Consider the following 23,743-nt stretch of genomic DNA (forward strand, 5'->3'; position numbering starts at 1 on the left):
CCCTAACGCGGTCTTGGAGGAGCAAGAGTTGGATGCACTTCCTGCAGACGTGTTTGGATGGGACACTAATGGCGTCCCTCACCTCATACATCATGCAGGAGGAACATTCCCCTACCTGTACTGCCATCCCTGCTAATCCCTTAAACAAAAGGTTTTTAAAAAAAAGAGAAGCTTACCTTGATTTGTCCCTGGTGTATAAGGTTAGAGGAGGTGGATGGGTGGGAGCCCCGACAAGGGTAGGGCCTCGGGTTTACACCACGATCAGTTATATAGCAGAGGGATGAAAAAAAAAAGTCACTCCCTTCCCAGAAACCTCTGCTCTAAGGTAAGCTTTTTATAGATTCAAAAACAGCGACTCACCAGCTTCCCGACAGGCCCCTGGTCCAAGCTCCCGCTCGCGCTGCTGCTCGACCAGAAAGAGTAGGTGATATTTTTTCACCTGACTATAAGAGCTATCTGTGCATTTAAATTCCAGTGACAAACATTGTCAGGAAGTTTTTTTCAGTATAATTTCCATACTTTTGGAGGAAATCCTATCTGGTCCAGTAATATCCTTTAGGGAAGGAAATCTGTTGTCTTTCTTTGTCTGGTCTACATGTGACCGCAGACCATCAGTAATGTGTTAGCTCTTAACAACTCTGAAGTATTCTAGTAGTCATATAGTTTAAGGAGCAATGAAGAATGAGCAACAAATTCTGATCTTGCTGGTGATACCCACTCTCCATGATAGAATAAATAAATAAGTAGTAATGGCTTTTTTTCAAATGGAGAAAAGGATTGTAATGCATGTTAATGCTTACACTGTGATTAATGTAATTGCCTTTCATGACAACATATAAAAATGACATTTGAAGGTGTGAAAACATTTAGCTTTTGGAGGTTGGTTGAGTCCTCCAGACTTACCTCAGTGGCCACAAAGAAATCTTCCAAACCCATTTAAACACATAGAAATAAAGTGTGGGAGGCAATGTAATTTTCCTGTGGTCCTTGCAGTGAGGGTCGTGACCTTGGAAGAGGTGCATTTGTGGTTTGCACCCAAGGTCATGAATCCTGTGAAAAAGCCACATGAAGATGCTATGGTGTCTGGAATGCAGGGTAAAAGTATTTTTCCAGGTCAAAAAAATGTAGATCAGTGTTTTGAGGTTGAATTCACATTCGTAACAGAAGACAAAATTCTGGTTTAAGTCTCTAATTTGGGAAGAACTATCAATTTAGTTTAGCCTGTATCTTCAATGTTTTGGGTTTTTAAAAGTTCTGTTTTCATTTCTGTCTTTTAAAGTTTGCAATTTGAATGAGTGTTAGGATTCTTGTTACTGTGGAACTTGAAAGATGCTGCTTAACATCCAACCTGGAATAAATACTGACCTGAAAGTTTCACTGATAAATGTTTTACTTGGTGACATCATGATGCACTGAGAAGGCTATGTGGGGAGGGAATGCCTGAATCATCAGAGATAAGTATGCGACATGTGCCTCTTCTAGTAAAATAACTGAGAATATTTTCTAATTGAGTAGTTAAAATATAGATTTGTGTATCTCGCACAATAATTAATCTGTATAAGTTTTAATATTTTTAACTTGTATAATTTTGGTATTTGATAACAGTTGAATATTACGCGTGTTCAGAAATTCCTAGTCCTAAAATATGCAGTTCATACATTTTTAGTTGGCAGTTGCACGACATAACTGTCCCAAGCAGTTTATTTTCTTTTGCACTTCCAGCCATGCTATCACATGACATTACTACTGCATGCAACAGTTATTTTTAAACGCTGTTGTTAGATAGAATGAGCTTAGACTGAGAAGTTGGAATACCTAACCCCTAAATTAACTACATTTTTGATTTTTCATTTAGACCCTATATGTTATCATTTAAGAAAGCTTTTGCAAAAGCTTTGATTGACAGAAATAAACTATCATTTTCTTGCACTTATATTCTAAGAGAGGAATGTTTACATATTTGGAATTTAAACATTCTAGTTTTGATGTCATCAACATTATCATGCTTTTGCCTTGCCTGACAAGAGCCATTGTGGTGGTACCAATGATGTGAGTCACATTCTTCTTTCAATTTCAAAATCCTGCTGAATCGCACTTCCTACTCTAGACTCTTGTTCCAGCTGATTTTGATCCTTCCTCCTCTTTGACCTTGGTTATACATGATAAATTCTAATTATTTTTCAACTCAGAAGTCATTATTTCTGCCATTATTCCTTTAATCTTCTACCGACTGATTTATAGAAATCTGACCATTTCATTTCTGCACTTTTGGAAGAAAATCTTCAGGCCTCGCTTAATGCATTCACAGAAGCATACCAAATAATTGGTCTCAGCCTCAACCTCAAAAAGAATCAAGTCCTACACCAACCCATCCCAGGTCAAGTTTCCATCCATCTCTCCATTAGGATCAATGGAGAAATCCTCCCAAACATGGGATATTTCTCATATCTGAGAAGCTGCCTCTGATTTAAGGCAGACATTGATGTCGTAATTCAACTTTGCATCCAGCCATGACATCTGTGCTGATACCAACATCCTTGCTTATAAAGCCATCATTCTGCTGACTGTTCTGTATGAATCAGAAATTTGGATTATGTGTAGATACCGCCTCAAGACATTTGAGAAGTACCATCAATGCAGTTTTAGATGGATTCTCTGTGTCAGCTGGGAGGACAAGCATACAAACTTCAGCATCCTTGAAGCAACTTGAACCAGCTTTACTGGATTGAGGGACGGGGTGAATAGGAGTGAGCGGATAGGTGGAAAAAGAAAACAGACAGAAAAATGTTTGCTGAGGCAGTTTTGCCAAAAACACACTTTGCTGAGGATTTGAAAGCATGGCGAGGACTCAGTTCTCTAAATTAAAATGGAAAATGTTGTGGTGACAGGCCCATGAACTAATGCTCACAGTGATTAAAAATAAATATGTGGCAATGTTGCTCACTTTTAAATTAAAGATTAGCTGTCTCACTGTAGCAAAGGTTTGAGATTGAAGAGCACATTTTAGTATGTTAAAAAATGGGTGGCTTCCAATCAAGGCATTGATGTCAACAGGCCCTTAGCACCTGGATGCTTTTGACAAGCTTGCTGGTGTCACACTCAAAGTAAGGACCAGCCTGCTCTTTAACTTCTCATATCTACTGAAAGCGGAATATGAGGTGCAGTTCCTGCAACCTTCGGGTGGCATCGTTGTGGCACTGCAGGAGGCCCAGGATGGGCACTCACCTTTACTGGCTCCATCCCTGCTTCTTTGACCTGTCTGTCTCCTCTCCACCTATCTTCTATCTGCCTCCCCCTCTCTCCCTGTTTATTTCAGAACCCCCTTCCCCTCCCCCATTTCTGAAAAAGTGTTTAGGCCCAAAACGTCAGCTGTCCTGCTGCTCTGATGCTGCTTGGCCTGCTGTGTTCATCCAGCTTTACACCTTGTTATCTCAGATTCTCCAGCATCTGCAGTTCCTACTATCTCTGATCTTTATTGCAGGTGAAGTTGGTAGAATACTAATGATACTTAAGCTCCAAATCCAAGTCCTGTGCTTCTTCAAAAAAGACTGCATTCTGCATAATAGCTTTGTACATACATAATTATTCTTGTGTTGTCAGGTACCACTTTGTTGTGAATTGAATGCAAACCCATTCTGTTCAAGGGATGGAGTCAAAAACGCAGGCACTCTAGGCTGATTAGCTTAACATGTATTGTTGTGAAAGTGTTGAAATCAATTAATGAGGAAGTAATAGCAGAGCATTTGGAAAATTATAATCCACTCAAGCAGAATCAATATGGATTCATGAAAAGGAAACTGTGTCTGACTAATTTATCAGAGTCTTAATCAGAATGGATAGAGGAGAACCAGTAGGTGTGTTGTGTTTGGACTGCCAGATGGCGCAAAAGATTAAGTCATAAGATAAAAGCCCACGGTGCCCAAGGTAGTATATTGGGATGATAGAGAATTGGCTCATGGACAGAAAACAGTGAGTGGGGTTACAGGGTACTTTTTCATATTAGCGATCTGTGACCAGTGGGGTTCCACAGCAATTGGTGCTGGGACTGCAATTGTTTACGATGTTTATTAGTGACTTGGAGGAAGGAAGTGAATGTACTATAGCTAAATGTGCAGACAACACTGAAATAGGTGTAAAGATGGATTGTGAGAGGGATACAAACTGTTTACGGAGAGATATTGGTACGTCAGGTATGTGGGTGAAATGTTTGCAATTGGGGCATTACATCAAAAAATGTGAAGTCATTCATTTTGGAAGGGAGAACAAAAGAACAGAATTTTTTTAAATGGATAGAAACTGGAGAAGGCTGCGACACAATGAGGTTTGGAAGTACTTGTGCACAAAACACAACAAGCTAACTCACAGGTGCAGCAGATTATCAGAAAGGCTAATGGAATGTTGCCCTTATTTCAGGGAGTTTGGAGTATGACAGTAGAGAAGTCTTAGTGCAGCTGTACAAGGTGCTGGTGAGGCCACATCCGGAGCACTTGCATTATGCTATAGAGTCATACAGACCTAAGAATCCTAAATGTTTCAATGAGATCACCTCTCATTCTTCTAAACTGCAATCAGTAGAGTCCCAACCTGTTTAGTCTTTGCTCATAAAACAATCCCTCCATACCAGGGATCATCTAATGAACTTTCTCTGAAATGTCTCCAATGAAATAATATCTTTTCATAAACAAAATGGAGTGAAAGTCTTCTCTCACCTGAGAAATATGCCCCCCAGTTTTGAACTCCTCCAACCTCTGGAAAAGATCTTTACTATTCATCTTAAACAGACCTTCACTCCATCTTGTCTATGCTGACCACGTTTCCCAAACTAAACTAGTTCCACCAGCCTGCATTTGGCCCACATCCCTCTGAACCTTTCCTATTCATGTACCTGTCCAAATGTCTTTTGAATGTTGTAACTGTACCTGAATCTATCACTTCCTCTGGCAGTTCATTCCACGTACGAACTACTTTCAGTATGGAAAAGGTTGCCCTTTTGGAGTTCAGGCACATAGTTCTTTGAAAGTTGCATCACTGGTAAACTGGGTGGTTAAGAAGGGGTTTAATGCACTTGCCTTCATGGCTCAGACTTTTGAGTATAGGAGTTGGAATGCCATGTTGGTGCCACTTTTGGAGCACTATGTACTATTCTGGTCACCCTGCTGTAGGGAGGAACTTATTAAATTGGACAGGGTTCAGAAAACGTTTAGTAAGATGTTGCTGGGACTGGAGGCTTTGAGATATAAGGTGAGGCTGGGCAGGTTGGGACTTCTTTCAGTGGAAGAGAGGAGTTTGAGGGGTGACTTTGTACAAGCTTATAAAATTATGAGGGGCATAGATAAGATGAATAGCGAAGATCTTTTCCCTCGGTTGGGGGAGTTCAAAACTAGGGGGTATGTTTTTAAGGTGAGAGGAGACTTTCAATCTGATTTATTTACGAAACTTCATAGCGAGTTTTGAGAAGATTTGTAGCTCAGGTTGAGTTTCTGGATGTGAGTTTGCTCGCTGAGCTGGAAGGTTAGTTTTCAGACGTTTCGTCACCGTTCTAGGTACTTCATTGGAGCCATTTCAGAGAAGGTTCTTTTGGATGATCCCTGGTATGGAGGGATTGTTTTATGAGCAAAGATTAAACAGGCTGGGACTTTACTCACTGCAGTTTAGAAGAATGAGAGGTGATTTCATTGAAACATATAGGATTCTTAAGGGGCTTGCCAAGGTAAATGCTGACAGGATGTTTCCCCTCCATGGGACAGTCTAGGACGAGAGGGCATAGTCTCTTAATAAAGGAATGCCCATTTAAGACTTAGATCAGAAGGAACTTCTTCTCTCCAAGAATAGTGTCTCCTTGGAACTCCTTGCCAGAGAGAGCTATTGAGGCAGAATCCTTGTATATATTTAAGGCTGAGATTGATAGATGCTTAATCAGGGAATCAATGGATCCAGAGAAAAGGGCAAGAGAGTGGACGTGAGGGATGTCAGATCAACCAATCACCTAGTGAATCGTGAAGGAGGTTTGAGGGGCTGAATGACCAAATCTTGTTCCTATTTGTTCTGGTCTTGTGTTCATGTAGCCAAAGGCTGGTTATGGGGAAATGGTCTGGTATGGGTAGTGTGGTTTGCACTTGAGGGAACTCTGCCCGCGCTGCCCCCTCCCCCCCCCCCCCCCCAAACAAAAACAGGTTTGCCTCCTATCCGGCTGATGTTTGTTTTATCCAGAAAAGTGAAGAAGGTAGTTCCTCTTTCAAGCGTGGAATCTGGCATGTTCTCGATATATCTAAGCACACAGATTGTCTAATATTGTCGGTTTCTTTGTGAGGCTTGGAAGGATTGCTTAACAAGAAGATTTCACGCAATAGTAACCTTCACATCAACAGAAGAACTGTCCTTATTCCACAAGTGTCCGCAGATTATCTTGTAGCCCGTGTGATAAACTGAACAACAAAAGTGTGTGTGTGTGCGCGCGCAAGGATCTGTAAACCCAGTGTCTAGTTAGTCACAGGTGTGCACAAAATGCCTCCGGCATCTATGGCACCTATGATCTCCTCAAATAAATAGTGCAGTTTAGAAACCCCATAAGAATATCTATGGTTTTCAGTTATGTTGTTTTGACTAGGTGCATAGACATATTTCCACATTTGACCTCAAAGCTTTCTTGAAAATCATTTCTTTACCAATTCCAAGAGTTGTTTAAATGCTGAGACTGTCTGTGAGACACATGGATTTTGTTGTAACCTGCTGAAAAACAAACTTGTTTTTAATCAATCTTGCCACCCAATCTCGTAAAAGTAACAAGAATAAAACACTCCAACTCTCATATACATGTTCAAGTGGGAGGATAAGTAAAGTAGTTTTTAAAAGTCAATGGTAATTGATATCAAATCTTGATGACTTGGAAAATTTCACACTGGACATCGATGTCTCTGGATTCAGTGTTGGGACCACTAAGACATGTTAACAAATGATTTTTGTAACTTCTGGAGACTGCCTGCTCGTGTGATTTTTAGAACACTATGGTATAAGGAGTTCAAATGAAATGCATAGCTTGAAGTTACAGGATGGCTGGAGCCAGAGAGGCAATGAACAAATTCAGGGGTCCTGCTTTGTTTTCCAGCGTCCTTGACTTAAATACATTTCACTTCAACTTTCCTCCCTTGGTTATCCTGTGTGCCCTGCGGAGCTTGGATTTCCACGATGCAATCTTAATCATAGTGCTCTGAAAGAGGACAAAGCAGTGCATATTCACCTTAAAGTCCAGGGAGATGACTATTTCACCTGCTGTATACCAGTTCTTCAGATTCACAACTGCAAGGCACATATTGCTTGCTCGTCCAGAACCTAATTGAGGAGCAGTTTATTCTGGTGATCCAGTCATTTACAGAGTATATGTGACATGAAGATGTATGCAAAAACAATGTCCCTGCTTGCTGTCAAGCACCTGAACCTACCTTTTGAAGTTCCAGGACTTAATTGTAAATTTCCAGCCTGTCTTCAGATAAATAATTTTGACTTTTCACCAAATTAAGTCCCCCTACTTCCTTACTTCCCATTTTGAGAAGCAGTATGACATTAGTCTAGAGGCACAGAATTAGCACCACATTATTAAACTGTAGGTGAGACCTGTGTATTCTAATTCCTCCTTCTTTGCCTCCAACCCCAATTCCACTATTTTAGAAATGCATGTGCACTGTAATTCTGGCAAACTAAAGTCCTGGTTTTATACCTGGTATCGATCCCACAGAGGCTGCACTTCGCCACTGAGGCTTTGGAAAAATCAGTGCTGAGAAGTTATGTTTGTGATATTAATATAAGCCATTTAGCATGACATTCTTCTGTCCAGTATTTAAATGAAGCCATTCAAAACACCTTCACTAAAATAGAAGAGGAATGTGTTACAAAAATTATGCGTTTTTGTGCCTATCCACAGTTTTTGGTACATGATACACCACAGCTTCACTCCAACTGCAATACAAATACAAAGCAAAAGTGTGTTGCTTTGCAATCTCAGGTCTACTCTTTGAGGCCCGCGGCTCTGTCAAGCTTTCTAGCCAGGAAGGAAACACTGAATTATGTACTTAGCAAAACATATCTATTATAGGAAAACACATCCAGTTTCAAAATGTAAGTGCCCTTTTAATGAAAATATGCCATGCCACTTAAGACAAGTTTAGACCTTTTATCAAACAAAATCTTCAACTTTCTTACAAATTGGAAACTGAACATAATCAAAAATTTCAAATCTTATGTGTGCAAGTAATTAAAGTCCCTTAGAACATCCATAAAGAGACTTAATGTGATGCTGTTATAACTGATTGTCCTGTACACACTCAACCACAAAAGCTGACTGTCTGGAAGAAGTATGTTGATTTACTCTTGGGAAAACAAATGATCTCAGATTCTTAGATGTACTGATTTTATTTCCCTTTGTTAAGTTGACAGATTCTGTATTTGACCTTGTAAAATCAGGCTGGGGCTATTTCAATGCAAGCTGTTCACATCACAGTAAATTGTCAATAATGTCATCTTAAATAGAGTGATATAGGGAGGAGTCATGGCAGTGAATTTGAATAATAATTTCATTAACAAAAATATAACTGTTTCAATATCATTTCTTCACTGGCGTTTAATATTGAAAGTATTAAATTTTTGCAAAAGCATTCCTCTAACAATATTCATCCTGGTCAAAGGAAAAGACAGTGCGGCAAACTGCTATTTTGTGGTTATGACAAAACAATAAACTTGATGCCTGTAGAAGTCAGGAATATTTTCACTTTGTTCTTTAATTTATTTTATTCTTATTTTCCCAAAGCCCCTCTGCTTTCAATAATTGCATACATGTTCATGTGTCTCTTTACTAGGAGAAAAAGACCCAATCTTAAATCAAACCCCGCCACCCCCAAACAGGAAATATGCAAGACTGGCTTTAATTGACTAAACCTACAGTTTTCACACTGTGTAGAACATGGTCTTTTTTGCATGTATTGTCACACTAAGAGTCTTTCCTTCTATATTTCCAATAGTGAAACTTAGTCCAAGTGACACAGGCACTGGAATTCAGTTGCAGAGATTTTGTTCCTATTTGTACATTCTAGTTAATATAATCTATGCATTTTGCTTGAGCGATAGGTTTTCCCTGTATTGAAGATTATAGTACAGTACAGCTGATGCTTATATTTTTAAATGGAAAAGAACTTACCAGGGAAAAGCAGTGGGGCACAGGTCTCTGGCACAGAGTCTGTCCCTGCTGCTCAGAAGGGAAGGGGGCAGAGGAGCAGAGTAGTAGTCATTGGGGACTCCATAGTTAGGGGGACAGATGGGAGGTTCTGTGGGGACGAGAGAGACTCACGGTTGGTGTATTGCCTCCCAGGTGCCAGGGTGCGTGATGTCTCTGATCGTGTTTTTGGGATCCTTAAGGGGGTGGGGGAGCAGCCCCAAGTCGTGGTCCACATTGGCACCGATGACATAGGTAGGAAGAGAGATGGGGATTTAAGGCAGAAATTCAGGGAGCTAGGATGGAAGCTGAGAGCTAGGACGAACAGAGCTGTCTCTGGTTTGTTGCCCGTGCCATGTGCTAGTGAGGTGAGGAATAGGGAGAGAGATGAGTTGAACATGTGACTACAGGGATGGTGCAGGAGGGAGCGTTTTGGATTCTTGGATAATTGGGGCTCTTTCTGAGGTAGGTGGGACCTCTACAAGAAAGATGGTCTTCACCTGAACCAGAGGGATACCGATATCTTGGGGGGGAAATTTGCGAAGGCTATTCGGGTGGGTTTAAACTAATTCAGCAGGGGGATGGGAACCAAAATTGTAGTTCAAGTATAGCAAAGGTTGAGAGTAGGGAGGTCCAAAATAAAGTTTCAGGGACGCAAGATGGCACCGGCAAGCAAGAAGTTGGTTGAAGTGTGTCTACTTCAACGCCAGGAGCGTCCAGAATAAGGTGGGTGAACTTGCAGCATGGGTTGGTACCTGAGACTTTGATATTGTGGCCATTTCAGAGACATGGATAGAGAAGGGACAGGAATGGCTATTGCAGGTTCCGGGATTTAGATGTTTCAGTAAGAACAGAGAAGATGGTCAAAGGTGAGGGGAGGTGTGGCATTGTTAGTTAAGGAAAGTATTAAAGTTGCAGAAAGGATGTTTGGGGACTCCTCAGCTGAGGTTAGAAACAGGAAAGGAGAAGTCACCCTGTTGGGAGTTTTCTATAGGCCTCCGAATAGTTCCAGAGATGTAGAGGAAAGGATAGCGAAAATGATTCTCGATAGGAGTGAGAGAGACAGGGTAGTTGTCATGGGGGACTTCAACTTTCCAAATATTGACTGGGAACACTACAGTTCGAATACTATAGATGGGTCAGTTTTTGTCCAGTGTGTGCAGGAGGGCTTCCTGACAGTATGTATTCAGGCCAACAAGGGGCGAAGCCACATTATATTTGGTACTGGGTAATGAGCCTGGCCAAGTGTTAGATTTGGAAGTAGGTGAGCACTTTGGTGATAGCAATCACAATTCTGTTATGTTTACTTTAGTGATGGAAAGGTATAGGTGTATACCACTGGGCAAGAGTTATAGCTGGGGGAAACGGCAATTACGATGAGATTAGGCAAGATTTAGGGAGCATAGGATGGGGAAGGAAACTGCAGGGGATGGGGACATTAGAAATGTGGAGCTTATTCAAGGAAAAGCTCCTGTGTGTCCTAGATAAGTATGTACCTGTCAGGCAGGGAGGAAGCTGTAGAGCGTGGGAGCCGTGGTTTACGAAGGAGGTGGAATCTCTCTTCAAGAGAAAGAAGAAGGCTTATGTTAGGATGAGATGTGAAGGCTCAGGGCGCTTGAGGGCTACGAGATAGCCAGGAAAGACCTAAAGAGGGAGCTCAGAAGAGCCGGGAGGAGACATGAGAAGTTGTTGGTGGATTGGATCAGGGTAAACCCTAAGGCTTTCTATAGGTGTTTAAGGAATAAAAGAATGACGAAAGTAAGATTAGGGCCAATCAAGGATGGATAGTGGTAAGTTGTGTGTGGAGTCAGAGGAGATACCACTATCCATCCTTGATTGGCCCTAATCTTACTTTCGTCATTCTTTTATTCCTTAAACACCTATAGAAAGCCTTAGGGTTTACCCTGATCCAATCCACCAACAACTTCTCATGTCTCCTCCCGGCTCTTCTGAGCTCCCTCTTTAGGTCTTTCCTTGTGTGTGGAGTCAGAGGAGATAGGGAAAGCACTAAATGAATATTTTTCAACAGTATTCACTCTAGAAAACAACAATGTTGTCGAGGAGAATACTGAGATACAGGCTACTAGACGAGGTGGGATTGAGGCTCAAGGAAGAGGTATTAGAAATCCTACAGAAGGTGAAGATAGATAAGTCCCCTGGGCTGGATGGGATTTATCCTAGGATCCTCTGGGAAGCCAGGCAGGAGATTGCCAAGCCTTTGACATTGATCTTTAACTCGTCATTGTCTACAGGAATAGTGCCAGACGACTGGAGGATAGCAAATGTGGTTCCCCTGTTCAAGAAGGGGAGTAGAGACAACCCTGGTAATTACAGGCCAGTGAGCCTCACCTCGTTTGTTGGTAAAGTGTTGGAAAAGGTTATAAGAGATAGGATTTATAATCATCTAGAAAAGACTAAATTGATTAGGGATAGTCAGCACGGTTTTGTGAAGGGAGGGTCGGGCCTCACGAACCTTACTGAGTTCTTTGAGAAGGTGACCAAACAGGTAGATGAGAGTAAACAGGTTGATGTGGTGTATATGGATTTCAGCAAGGCATTCGATAAGGTTCCCCACAGTAGGCTATTGTACAAAATTCAGAGGAATGGAATTGTGGGAGATATAGCAGTTTGGATCAGAAATTGGCTTGCTGAAAGAAGATAGAGGGTGATAGTTGATGGGAAATGTTCATCCTGGAGACCAGTTACTAGTGATGTACCGCAAGGGTCAGTGTTGGGTCCACTGCTGTTTGTCATTTTTATAAATGACCTGGATGAGGGCTTAGAAAGACAGATTAGTAAATTTGCAGACGACACTAAGGTCGGTGGAATTGTGGATAGTGACGCAGGATGCTGTAGGTTGCAGAGAGACGTAGATAAGCTGCAGAGCTGGGCTGAGAGGTGGCAAATGGAGTTTAATGCAGACAAGTGTGAGGTGATGCACTTTGGTAGGAGTAACCAGAATGCAAAGTACTGGGCTAATGGTAAGATTCTTAGCAGTGTAGATGAGCAGAGAGATCTCGGTGTCCATGTACACAGATCCTTGAAAGTTGCCACCCAGGTTGACAGGGCTGTTTAGAAGGCATACAGTGTTTTAGCTTTTATTAATAGAAGGATCGAGTTCCGGAACCAAGAGGTTATGCCACAGCTGTACAAAACTCTGGTGCGGCCACACTTGGAGTATTGCGTACAGTTCTGGTCACCGCGTTACAAGAAGGATGTGGAAGCTTTGGAAAGGGCGCAGAGGAGATTTGCTAGGATGTTGCCTGGTACGGAGGGAAGTTCTTACGAGGAAAGGCTGAGGGACTTGAGGCTGTTTTCATTAGAGAGAAGAAGGTTGAGAGGTGACTTAATTGAGACATATAAAATAATCAGAGGGTTAAATAGGGTTAGATATTTCCTAGGATGGTGACGGCGAGCACGAGGCGGCATAGCTTTAAATTGAGGGGTGAAAGATATAGGACAGATGTCAGAGGTAGTTTCTTTACTCATTGAGTAGTAAGGAAATGGAACTCTTTGCCTGCAACGGTAGTAGATTCGCCAACTTTAGGTACATTTAAGTCGTCGTTGGACAAGCATACGGATGTACATGGAATAGTGTAGGTTAGATGGGCTTCAGATCGGTGTGACAGGTCGGCACAACATAGAGGGCCTGTACTGTGCTGTAATGTTCTATGTTCTATGTTTTAAAAATCACATTCATAGCAGAAATGCATGGGGTTGCAGTGGATAGTTCGTACCACACCTCAACAAGAAAGGAGTTAGAAACTAACATGTCTGTTGAAACCCACATCACAGTCATAACATGGTGGGCTAAATTGAATAATGTTTTGTTCTTGTGCCTCTCACTCAAAGAAAGTGTCAGCTTCAGGATCTCAAATAGCTGCTGGCCAATCTGATTCCCAACAGGGCCAGAGCTTGATAGCGGATGCTGCCAGTAGGGCTGGAAGAGGCTTGAGGACGGCCAAAATTGTCACAGAAAAGTTAGTCTCTGAGTTTTAAAATGAGGACGATCACGTTCTATTTGGTATGTAGGTTGCAATGGCATCGTTGGGGGTTGAAGACTACCCCTGATGCACAAAGGGAACCCCTGAATAAGATGTCCCCCTTGTTTCCTTCCTTCCCACCTTCTTTTCATGTGGACCTCAGAGGGTAGGTGGGAAGATAACAGACTGGGCAACTAAACTGTTGTTTGCCCTCTGGTGGGGCTTATAATATCCAGCCCATAACTATATTGTCGGTGACGATCAAACCCATCCTGTAAGGCAGACGTACGAGTCTTTGCTGGAAACAAAACAGAAATAGCTGGAAAAACTCAGCAGGTCTGGCAGCTTCTGTGGAGAGAAATCCGTTCTGGAGACAAATCACTGGACCTGAAACGTTAATACTGATTTCTGTCTGTAGATGCTACCAGACCAAGAGTTTTTCTGACAATTTCTGTTTTTGCTTCTGGTTACCAGCATCCACAGTTCTCTTGATTTTATTTTCGTGTAATGATTATTTGAAACACTGACACAGCAAGAGTTGCTATGGCTGTTATATCAGGGTTTGATGCTTTAGAATCAGGAGGTATTATGGTATGGATATTGTGTCAACTTCATCCGTTCCATATCATTAATCAGCAGAAAGCACCATCAGACAAGATGCTCTGAGCCACTGTTGGTGTCACTCAGTGTGACTATTAATGCGGTTTGTGCCACTTGTCTTTCAATTGAATTTTACTACACATAGCAGCAAGTTTCTGTTTTCCTTCCCCTATGACACACACATTGACTAAGAACTACTTCTACTTTGAATTCTTGTTTTCACTTTGTACCCCTTCCTGACAACCTTCTCAGGCATATTAATCAAAAAAAAACAAAAATTGCCGTGTATTGATAGAAATTAAGGACTAAATTAGTTTGAAGAGTTAACCTGGCACCAACAACAAATGAGATACACTACCACAAATAAATATTCTGGTAAAGGAAGCTGATATTTGGTTGTCAGCACATGGTTATAAAATCTGGCTTCATGTTTGTTGTAGATTTGATAGCTCTTTTATAATGCAGGTAGAATATTCAGTGACAATGAAATTTTTTTTTAATTCAACCAAAGCATATTTCATCCAAGAGCCATTTACAAAAGAGAATTTTAAGTTCTGTATTGAAGAACTTCCTAAACTGCTTGCTTACAAAGCCTCTTTTTATAATGCCAGGAAATTGGGTGAGACAGACTGTGTTTTAAAGTAACTTGCAGAAATTGCACTAAGTCTCAAAATTCCCAGCCCAGAAGAAAAGTAATCTTGTTCTCAGTCCAGTCATTGGAAGGCAGACATATAGTCAGGTATTTCAGTCACAAATAGCTCTTCACCCACCAGGAGAAAAATTTACAAACTCTCAATCTGGCGTGAAATATTCATTTTGTTATACACACTGAAATAAACATCAGAATTTCAGAATATTAATTTACTCCCATGTTTGCTATTGTTTGTCTGTTTTTAGATTACTCTCAAGTACTATTTTCATGTTGTATTTCATAAATATTACGTTGTGAATTGCAGACCAAGAATTGGTCATTGAACTTTGTTAGCAGTGATTGATGCTAGTTTTTAAAAAAACCCAAGATTAGATTTTAATATTAAGTAATAATTAGTTTTTAGTCAATTAAGACATTTTGCTGCTTTGACTCTTATTGCATGCATTATTGTATTGCCTGTTACAAATATCACTTAATGTGTGTATGTGAGCCGTACAACAACAGTGGGCAGGTGAATTACTGACACGAATCAATGTAAAACACTAACTCTGATCTTATTCCATTATCTGAGAATTATCATCAAGTACTTTGCATCTGTTCTGCTTTTGAAATATGGTCATTGTTAGTAGGCAAGCACATTTCATGCATAGCAAAATTCCACAATTAAAGTTGCTATAGTCCTGCTTTGTCATTAGAAAGAGCTGACTGGTGGTGGTTTAACCTGAGGGTCACCATGCCTTGGGTGAGGGGAGAGGTTGAGAAGGAGAGTCCTCCACGGTAACCTCAGCTAGTCTGGGAATTGATCACAAGCTGTTGATATTACTCTGCATCATGATCCAGCTGTCCAGCCAACTGACCTAATAGCAATGAGGTAAACGTCCCACTGACCTGATTTTTTTTGTAATAGTTGAGTTGAATTGCTTGTCCTTTTGTTAAACAATAACTCCATCTGTTTTCAGATTTTGCAAAATGTAATGCGATTTCAGTACTGCAGTTGATAAGGTGGTGGGGTGCTCGGTGAAGCCTTTCAAATTCTGCTTTCCTAACCGCCATATCTATTTATAAGTTTAAGTGAGTCTAGGCTGAGGGTTTGGAGTGCAGCGGATACCACATTTTTTTTGTTGTGTGTTGGTTGCTCAGCTGGTACAGTACCTTAACAAAGTGGTGCAAATGCTGTGGCCAAGGCCATCATGAAACCAGACGATAGGGCTGCTGCTAATGTAAGAGTTGTGGCTTGTGTTGATCTTCCAGCGTAGCCTGGATAGGGTTGGCCTTATCATCCTGGTGTGCCTTGCTGTGTGCAATTGGACCAGGCAGTGAGGTGATGTGATAGAAGCTGAGAAGATGGCAGAGCAGCAGCAGTCTTCCATGGAAGAGGATGAGGATGTTGGAGACAAAGGAGCTCAGAGTTCAGCTCTGGGCATTACAAGAAAGATAGGACCTAGTAGACATCTGGTCCTAGTAGATGACAGCTGGGTACAGCGGGTGTAGTAATGTAATTGTTGATCATGCTAGCATTTGTTTGGAATTCTGGGGACCAAACATCAGCCTCTAATGGTTTTTTTGTGTCCACTTTTGTAGGCTGTAAATTGAAAATCATGTTTGGTATTGCCTGATTTTTTGCATATATGTGATGCGCGCCACTGAACGGTGACCAGTGCAGTTCTGTTGTGGGCATTGGGAACAGAGCACCACTGATTATTCAAGTTGGAGCTAAGGATAAATCATCTGACTTATTAGTTTAGCAGTGACCAGAATGAGAGACTGAGGTTGTATGTGCGAGGGAGTTTCAATCATGGCAGCTATATGATGTGAGCAGTGTGGCTTTGTATTTGCTGTGTCATTACATTGCAGGTGAGGGGCAGCAGCAGATTACTAATGCCTATATGGGTATACAGCAGCCTTTTAAGGATGGTGTGTGAGCAAGAGATACCAGCCATTCAGCCAATATTGACTGAGTGGCAAGTTGTTCCAGAATGGCATGGTAAGATGAGGCTGGAATTGGATGAAAGGCTAACCATAAGGATGGGGTAAGTAGTTAATGAGAGAAGTTCAGTAAGATATGGTTAGAAATCTCACCAGGCTACAAGGTGGAAAACCCCCCAAAAAAGTCTTATTTGCTACTTTTCACAAAAATCAACTTGAGATTCAGCATATTGTGGTCACTGTTAATGGAGGAGTTCTGACAAGATACTGGTGACAGAAGGAAGTCTTGCTTGAATTTTACAAAGAATGCAAAGGACTTTAAAAGCCTGTCAGCATGACTCTTTTCTCCCCAGAAGGGCATGCTTGTTGCTGTCCCTTTTATACTACAGTCCATAAACTGGCATGGAGCACAAGCTACCGAGAAGGAAAATTGTGAACAGAGGGAGGAGGCTGTAGCCACTCAAAACACCCACTACGATATTCCAGGATTAGTTTTTCTACCTCTTCCTCAACCAGAAGCTATGCTGCGGGAAGGAGTGTGAATTGAAAAGCAAGACAGTGGATTCATTGTCACAGTATCAGCAGCTTGCAGTTCTAATGGAGTTATCAGGATAAGAGTGAGGTGATTTGGAAACATGCACATGGAAAGAGCATTTTGAGCGCTGAACTGTCCGGTGATGCTGCAGTGGCCTTGGTCACTTCTGACCCTGTCTTCCAGAGAGAGGGTTAGGGGGATGCATGTAAGCCTGTCCCTCTCCAGTTTTCTACTATTTGCTCCTCTTATATGGAAGCCTATCTTCTGAAAAAGAGGGAGGAGTGACTGTGTATATACTATTTGTTTGATGCCCTGCCATAGCCGAATAGTTTCAATTATTTTGAATGTATAAGATGTGGTTGCAGAATTGGTAAGTGCATTAGGGTGAGTGAATTATATCAATGGTAGACGTGAGCTGATTGGTATGGGGCTTTAGTGTAATGAACAATGAAAGAGGTTCTGTGAGTACAAGCTGTTAGGTGCATTCAGTGTCCTTAGACACTTAAGGTCTTTAAAAGGTTTACAATGCTATAGCAAGTCCCTCATAGCTATATTTCTGCTATTCATTTCCCTGACCACCTGCTTCTGTTCCCTTTTCAGAATATACTTCTTAAACCTCCTGGCTCCCTGCATGAAATATGACGGTTGTCCTTTTATGCAGGCTAGCTGTGGGTGTTGTATTCTATGCACATCCCCCTCTGAAATGCAGCTGGTCACCAGCGTGTCTTGCACTCAGCAACATGCCACAATCATTGTGAGTAACACCACCCTTCCTGAGTGCAAAGTGATTGCACATCATGATTCTCACACCACAAACAGACCTGATTGAGTCTTTAGTCTCTAATTTCTAAATTCAGAATTAAAATAATTTCTTGAGTAATATACCACATGACTGATGGGATCCATGCAAAAGTGAGGCAGTATGAATCTCTGCCATCAGGACAGGACTTCATCCATCTACCACTACCAACAAAATCCAATGTCTTCCAGTTCTGGCATTAAAATTGGCCCAACAATGGGTTATGCACATTTGATTTCTGATTCATCTATGTAAGCTGCATGATTATTTGAGAATATCCCAAGATGGCTGACATTATAGTTTTAGATGTAGAAGATTTTCTTAGCAATCAGGTAACACAAATGTGATACTAAATCAGAATTCCATTTCTAATTTTAAGAAGCACATTTTCTGCTTATTTGCCTTCTATAAATAGAAAATAATGGCAACTAATGGAATTTTTAAGGCAAGTTGTTTTTGTCTGTTGCGGTAGAGGTGAAATTGATTTCTTTTAAAGGGCTATTGAACATTTAATTTGGTTTCTGCAACTTAATTTGATTGTGTTTGTTATTTTCTATAAAATTTGCTATCAGCATTGCAGAGCAAAGTAAGTAAAATTAAAGCCACAGCCAATAATATGCAATCCAATACATTACTGAGAGTGTTCAAAACAAGTCAGAATGGGAGTGTTTGCAGTGTTGTTAGTGTAGAAAAAACATAGAGCTTGAATAACAAAGCCAAATACTGTTTGAACTTTTACAAGGATCTGAGTGCTAAAATAACCATTAATTTGCAGTTATTCAATCATGTTTCTAAACCTACGGACACAAATGATTTTTATCTGACATTCTTGCATCCCAGAGCTGACTTGAGTCTAAATGTGACATTTTTTGAAGAGTTTGTGACCAAGAGAAACTTAAAGTAATCAACAATAAACATGGAATAAATTTAAAAGCTGAAAAGGAGATTCGGTAATAATGTAGACTAACTTTATTCTGTTTCCTCATCAGCTGTCTGGAGCAGGTTCTGACTGTGATGAAACTGATGATGGCTCCAAGAAGAAAAAGACCAAGAATTTGTAAGTTTGATCATCTTATTTATGGCATTACTTTGTATTGGTTGCTGTAATAATTTTATCAAAGTTCTTTGCTAGTTTTGGAATAACATTTTACTCCTGTTCTCATTTCAGTTTTACATCATTTATCTCCTGTTAAGATGGAGAGTAGTAAACATTGGATTTTGATTGATTAAATTAGTTTATTATTTTGAGTTCCTTCTGCTCCAAAAAAATCTAATACAAACCATAAAGTTGAAGGGGAAGACTTTCCCCTTAAAGTTTCAGTTAGGTTTATAAAATGCCAGATAATTGGACTGTTAAATGCCCATAGAAGAAACCCATTTTTCACTAATATTTAGGTTTTGTACTTCAGTGAATTTTGATTGTTTAAAGAAGAACAGCGAACATGTACTGTAGTAAATGTCATATCATTGCTCAAAGTAAATACATCTTTGGAAGTGATGTTTAGCTTCATTCTAAGCACTGATGGTAGAAAGGTTCATATTGGGGGCAGGAAAGATGAAATATGATCCCTGTCTTATTAACCCTTGCCCTACTACATTGTTTTAAAGGATACAACTGTTTCCAATCAGTAATAACGAGGGACATTACTAGGAGTTTGAAACAAGTGCAAAAAAAATGTTTTTTTTAAAAATAAGAATTCCAATTATAGAGCTTAAATATATTCTCATATGGCTGTAGTAATGGAAATACGTTTGATTTTGCATAATTTTGAATTTGGATGCTTCCCTTTTCTGATATGGATCTGCTAAAAATGTAAACCACTGAGAAATGTATTCTAATAGTCTGGTTTAAAACAAATAACATTTCATAGTAACAGTGATAATAGGACCTGCAGATGCTGTAGAATCCAAGATAACAAAGTGTGGAGCTGGATGAACACAGCAGGCCAAGCAGCATCTCAGGAGCACAAAAGCTGACGTTACGGGCCTAGACCCTTCATCAGAGAGGGGGCAATGGGGAGAGGGTTCTGGAATAAATAGGGAGAGAGGGGGAGGCGGACCAAAGATGGAGAGAAAAGATAGGTAGAGAGGAGAGTATAGGTGAGGAGGTAGGGAGGGGATAGGTCAGTCCGGGGAAGACGGACAGGTCAAGGAGGTGGGATGAGGTGGTAGGTAGGAAATGGAGGTGCGGCTTGAGGTGGGAGGAAGGGATGGGTGAGAGGAAGAACAAGATAGGGAAGCAGGGACAGGCTGGGCTGGTTTTGTGATGCAGTGGGGGAAGGGGAGATTTTGAAGCTTGTGAAGTCCACATTGATGCCATTGGGCTGCAGGGTTACCAAGCGGAATATGAGTTGCTGTTCTTGCAATCTTCGGGTGGCATCATTGTGGCACTGCAGGAGGCCCATGATAGACATGTCATCTGAGGAATAGGAGGGGGAGTTAAAATGGTTCGCGACTGGGAGGTGCAGTTGTTTGTTGCTGACCGAGCGGAGGTGTTCTCACATACCACCCCACCAACCTCCGGATACAACCCATCATCCTCCGACACCTTCCGCCATCTACAATCCGACCCCACCACCCAAGCCATTTTTCCATCCCCAGCCTTGTCTGCCTTCCAGAGAGACCACTCTCTCCGCGACTCCCTTGTCCGCTCCACACTTCCCTCCAACCCCACCACACTCAGCACCTTCCCCTGCTACCGCAGGAAGTGCTACACTTGCCCCCACACCTCCTCCCTCACCGCTATCCCAGGCCCCAAGATGATTTTCCATATCAAGCAGATGTTCACCTGCACATCTGCCAATGTGGTACACTATATCCGTTGTACCCGGTGTGGCCGCCTCTACATTGGGGAAACCAAGCGGAGGCTTGGGGACCACTTTGCAGAACACCTCCGCTCGGTCCGCAACAAACAACTGCACCTCCCAGTCGCAAACCATTTTAACTCCCCCTCCCATTCCGCAGACGACATGCCCATCATGGGCCTCCTGCAGTGCCACAATCATGCCACCCGAAGGTTGCAAGAACAGCAACTCATATTCCGCTTGGGAACCCTGCAGCCCAATGGTATCAATGTGGACCTCTCAAGCTTCAAAATTTCCCCTCCCCCCACTGCATCCCAAAACCAGCCCAGCCTGTCTCTGCTTCCCTAACCTGTTCCTTCTCTCACCCATCCCTTCCTCCCACCACAAGCCGCACCTCCGTTTCCTACCTACTAACCTCATCCCACCTCCTTGACCTGTCCGTCTTCCCTGGACTGACCTATCCCATCCCTACCTCCTCACCTATACTCTCCTCTCCACCTATCTTCTTTTCTCTCCATCTTCAGTCCGCCTCCCCCTCTCTCCCTATTTATTCCAGAACCCTCACCCCATCCCCCTCTCTGATGAAGGATCTAGGCCCGAAACGTCAGCTTTTGTGCTCCTGAGATCATGCCTGGCCTGCTGTGTTCATCCAGCTCCACACATTCCATCGTAATTACTGGATCATAATCCAGTATTACTATTTTCTACTTATCATTCAATTTTATTACGAAGTACGAGCTATAAAATAAATATTCGCTCAGTGAAAACAAAAAAAAACGAAATTAAACCATTGCTTTACCCCTTTGAGAATTTTTAAGATTTTATTACGCGTTTGAGAAGCAGCAGCCCCGTACCATTATAATAAAATGTGAGGCTGGATGAACACAGCAGGCCAAGCAGCATCTCAGGAGCACAAAAGCTGACGTTTCGGGCCTAGACCCTTCATCAGAGAGGGGGATGGGGGGAGGGAACTGGAATAAATAGGGAGAGAGGGGGAGGCGGACCGAAGATGGACAGTAAAGAAGATAGGTGGAGAGAGTGTAGGTGGGGAGGTAGGGAGGGGATAGGTCAGTCCAGGGAAGACGGACTTCACCAACACCTTCCACCCCAACCTTCAGTTCACCTGGGCCATCTCCAGCACATCCCTCACCTTCCTGGACCTCTCAGTCTCCATCTCAGGCAACCAGCTTGTAACTGATGTCCATTTCAAGCCCACCGACTCCCACAGCTACCTAGAATACACCTCCTCCCACCCACCCTCCTGCAAAAATTCCATCCCCTATTCCCAATTCCTCCGCCTCCGCCGCATCTGCTCCCACGATAAGACATTCCACTCCCGCACATCCCAGATGTCCAAGTTCTTTAAGGACCGCAACTTCCCCCCACGGTGATCGAGAACGCCCTTGACCGCGTCTCCCGCATTTCCCGCGACACATCCCACACACCCCGCCCCCGCCACAACCGCCCGAAGAGGATCCCCCTCGTTCTCACACACCACCCTACCAACCTCCGGATACAACGCATTATCCTCCGACACTTCCGCCATTTACAATCCGACCCCACCACCCAAGACATTTTTCCATCCCCTCCCCTGTCTGCTTTCCGGAGAGACCACTCTCTCCGTGACTCCCTTGTTCGCTCCACACTGCCCTCCAACCCCACCACACCCGGCACCTTCCCCTGCAACCGCAGGAAATGCTACACTTGTCCCCACACCACCTCCCTCACCCCCATCCCAGGCCCCAAGATGACATTCCACATCAAGCAGAGGTTCACCTGCACATCTGCCAATGTGGTATACTGCATCCACTGTACCCGGTGCGGCTTCCTCTACATTGGGGAAACCAAGCGGAGGCTTGGGGACCGCTTTGCAGAACACCTCCGCTCAGTTCGCAACAAACAACTGCACCTCCCAGTCGCAAACCATTTCCACTCCCCCTCCCATTCTCTTGATGACATGTCCATCATGGGCCTCCTGCGCTGCCACAATGATGCCACCCGAAGGTTGCAGGAACAGCAACTCATATTCTGCCTGGGAACCCTGCAGCCATATGGTATCAATGTGGACTTCACCAGTTTCAAAATCTCCCCTTGCCCTACTGCATCCCTAAACCAGCCCAGTTCATCCCCTCCCCCCACTGCACCACACAACCAGCCCAGCTCTTCCCCCCCCACCCACTGCATCCCAAAACCAGTCCAACCTGTCTCTGCCTCCCTAACCGGTTCTTCCTCTCACCCATCCCTTCCTCCCACCCCAAGCCGCACCCCCAGCTACCTACTAACCTCATCCCACCTCCTTGACCTGTCCGTCTTCCCTGGACTGACCTATCCCCTCCCTACCTCCCCACCTACACTCTGTCCACCTATCTTCTTTACTCTCCATCTTCGGTCCGCCTCCCCCTCTCTCCCTATTTATTCCAGTTCCCTCCCCCCATCCCCCTCTCTGATGAAGGGTCTAGGCCCGAAACGTCAGCTTTTGTGCTCCTGAGATGCTGCTTGGCCTGCTGTGTTCATCCAGCCTCACATTTTATTATCTTGGAATCTCTAGCATCTGCAGTTCCCATTAGCCCCGTACCATTTTCTGTTTTCAACATGTCATGAAATACCAATATGTGCCAGAAGGTGGAGCTATGACCACATGACCAGCTCGGATCCGGCATTTATTGCAAGCGCAAAATATCTATTGTTTCCCTTTGCTCTTGCTCAGCGCAGATTAGAAGAAAACAGTTAAAGAGTAAGATAGTGTCCCAGTATATATACAGTTAAAATACAATGGGAACGGTTGTCTTATACTTTTAGTGGAAATAATTGAGAATTACCCCCCATGAAGCGTTTTATTCAATGGTGTAGCCTGATTGGTTCGTGAGTTGGCGTTTATCCAGCCCACACTTAGTACTTAATGTGCCTTCCTGGGAGAGCATCAATATAACGATCCGACTCAAAACACTGCAGATCTGCACACCACATATAGAGTTATCCAAATGCTACACACAATGGTTGATTTTTCAGAAAAATATCTGGAAAGGTAGGAGATATTAGATCTTAAGAAAACTTTATTTCATTAGTAAATTAGATGCGGAAGTTTGGTTATTTTTGATAAATTTGTGGTATTTGTGAAATGTCAGGGAAGGAGCACAATTTGTAAAATTGTAGGCTTTAAATATTTACAGGTTTTACAGATTTGTTAAGAGTAAACATCTGTATGAAAGCTTTGAGTTACAGTTTACCATTACTCAGGAATT

The 23,743-nt window shown here is 42.5% G+C and overlaps 1 protein-coding gene across 8 annotated transcripts in view; it reads left to right on the top strand.

Moving 5' to 3' along the window:
• rgs3a (regulator of G protein signaling 3a) overlaps window positions 1-23,743 on the top strand; it is a 243,603-nt gene that overhangs the window by 214,067 nt on the left and 5,793 nt on the right. For 7 of the 8 annotated variants that reach the window (XM_059638197.1, XM_059638191.1, XM_059638192.1 and 4 more), the window contains one exon: window positions 18,687-18,754. In XM_059638197.1, the coding sequence (XP_059494180.1) occupies window positions 18,687-18,754 (68 nt within the window). Of the gene's footprint in view, window positions 1-18,686; window positions 18,755-23,392; window positions 23,527-23,743 lie in introns of those variants that run through there. The other variant, XM_048558961.1, reaches the window with a different exon arrangement.

Source organism: Stegostoma tigrinum, chromosome 29 (assembly GCF_030684315.1).
Source record: "Stegostoma tigrinum isolate sSteTig4 chromosome 29, sSteTig4.hap1, whole genome shotgun sequence".
Classification (NCBI taxonomy): Eukaryota; Metazoa; Chordata; class Chondrichthyes; order Orectolobiformes; family Stegostomatidae; genus Stegostoma; species Stegostoma tigrinum.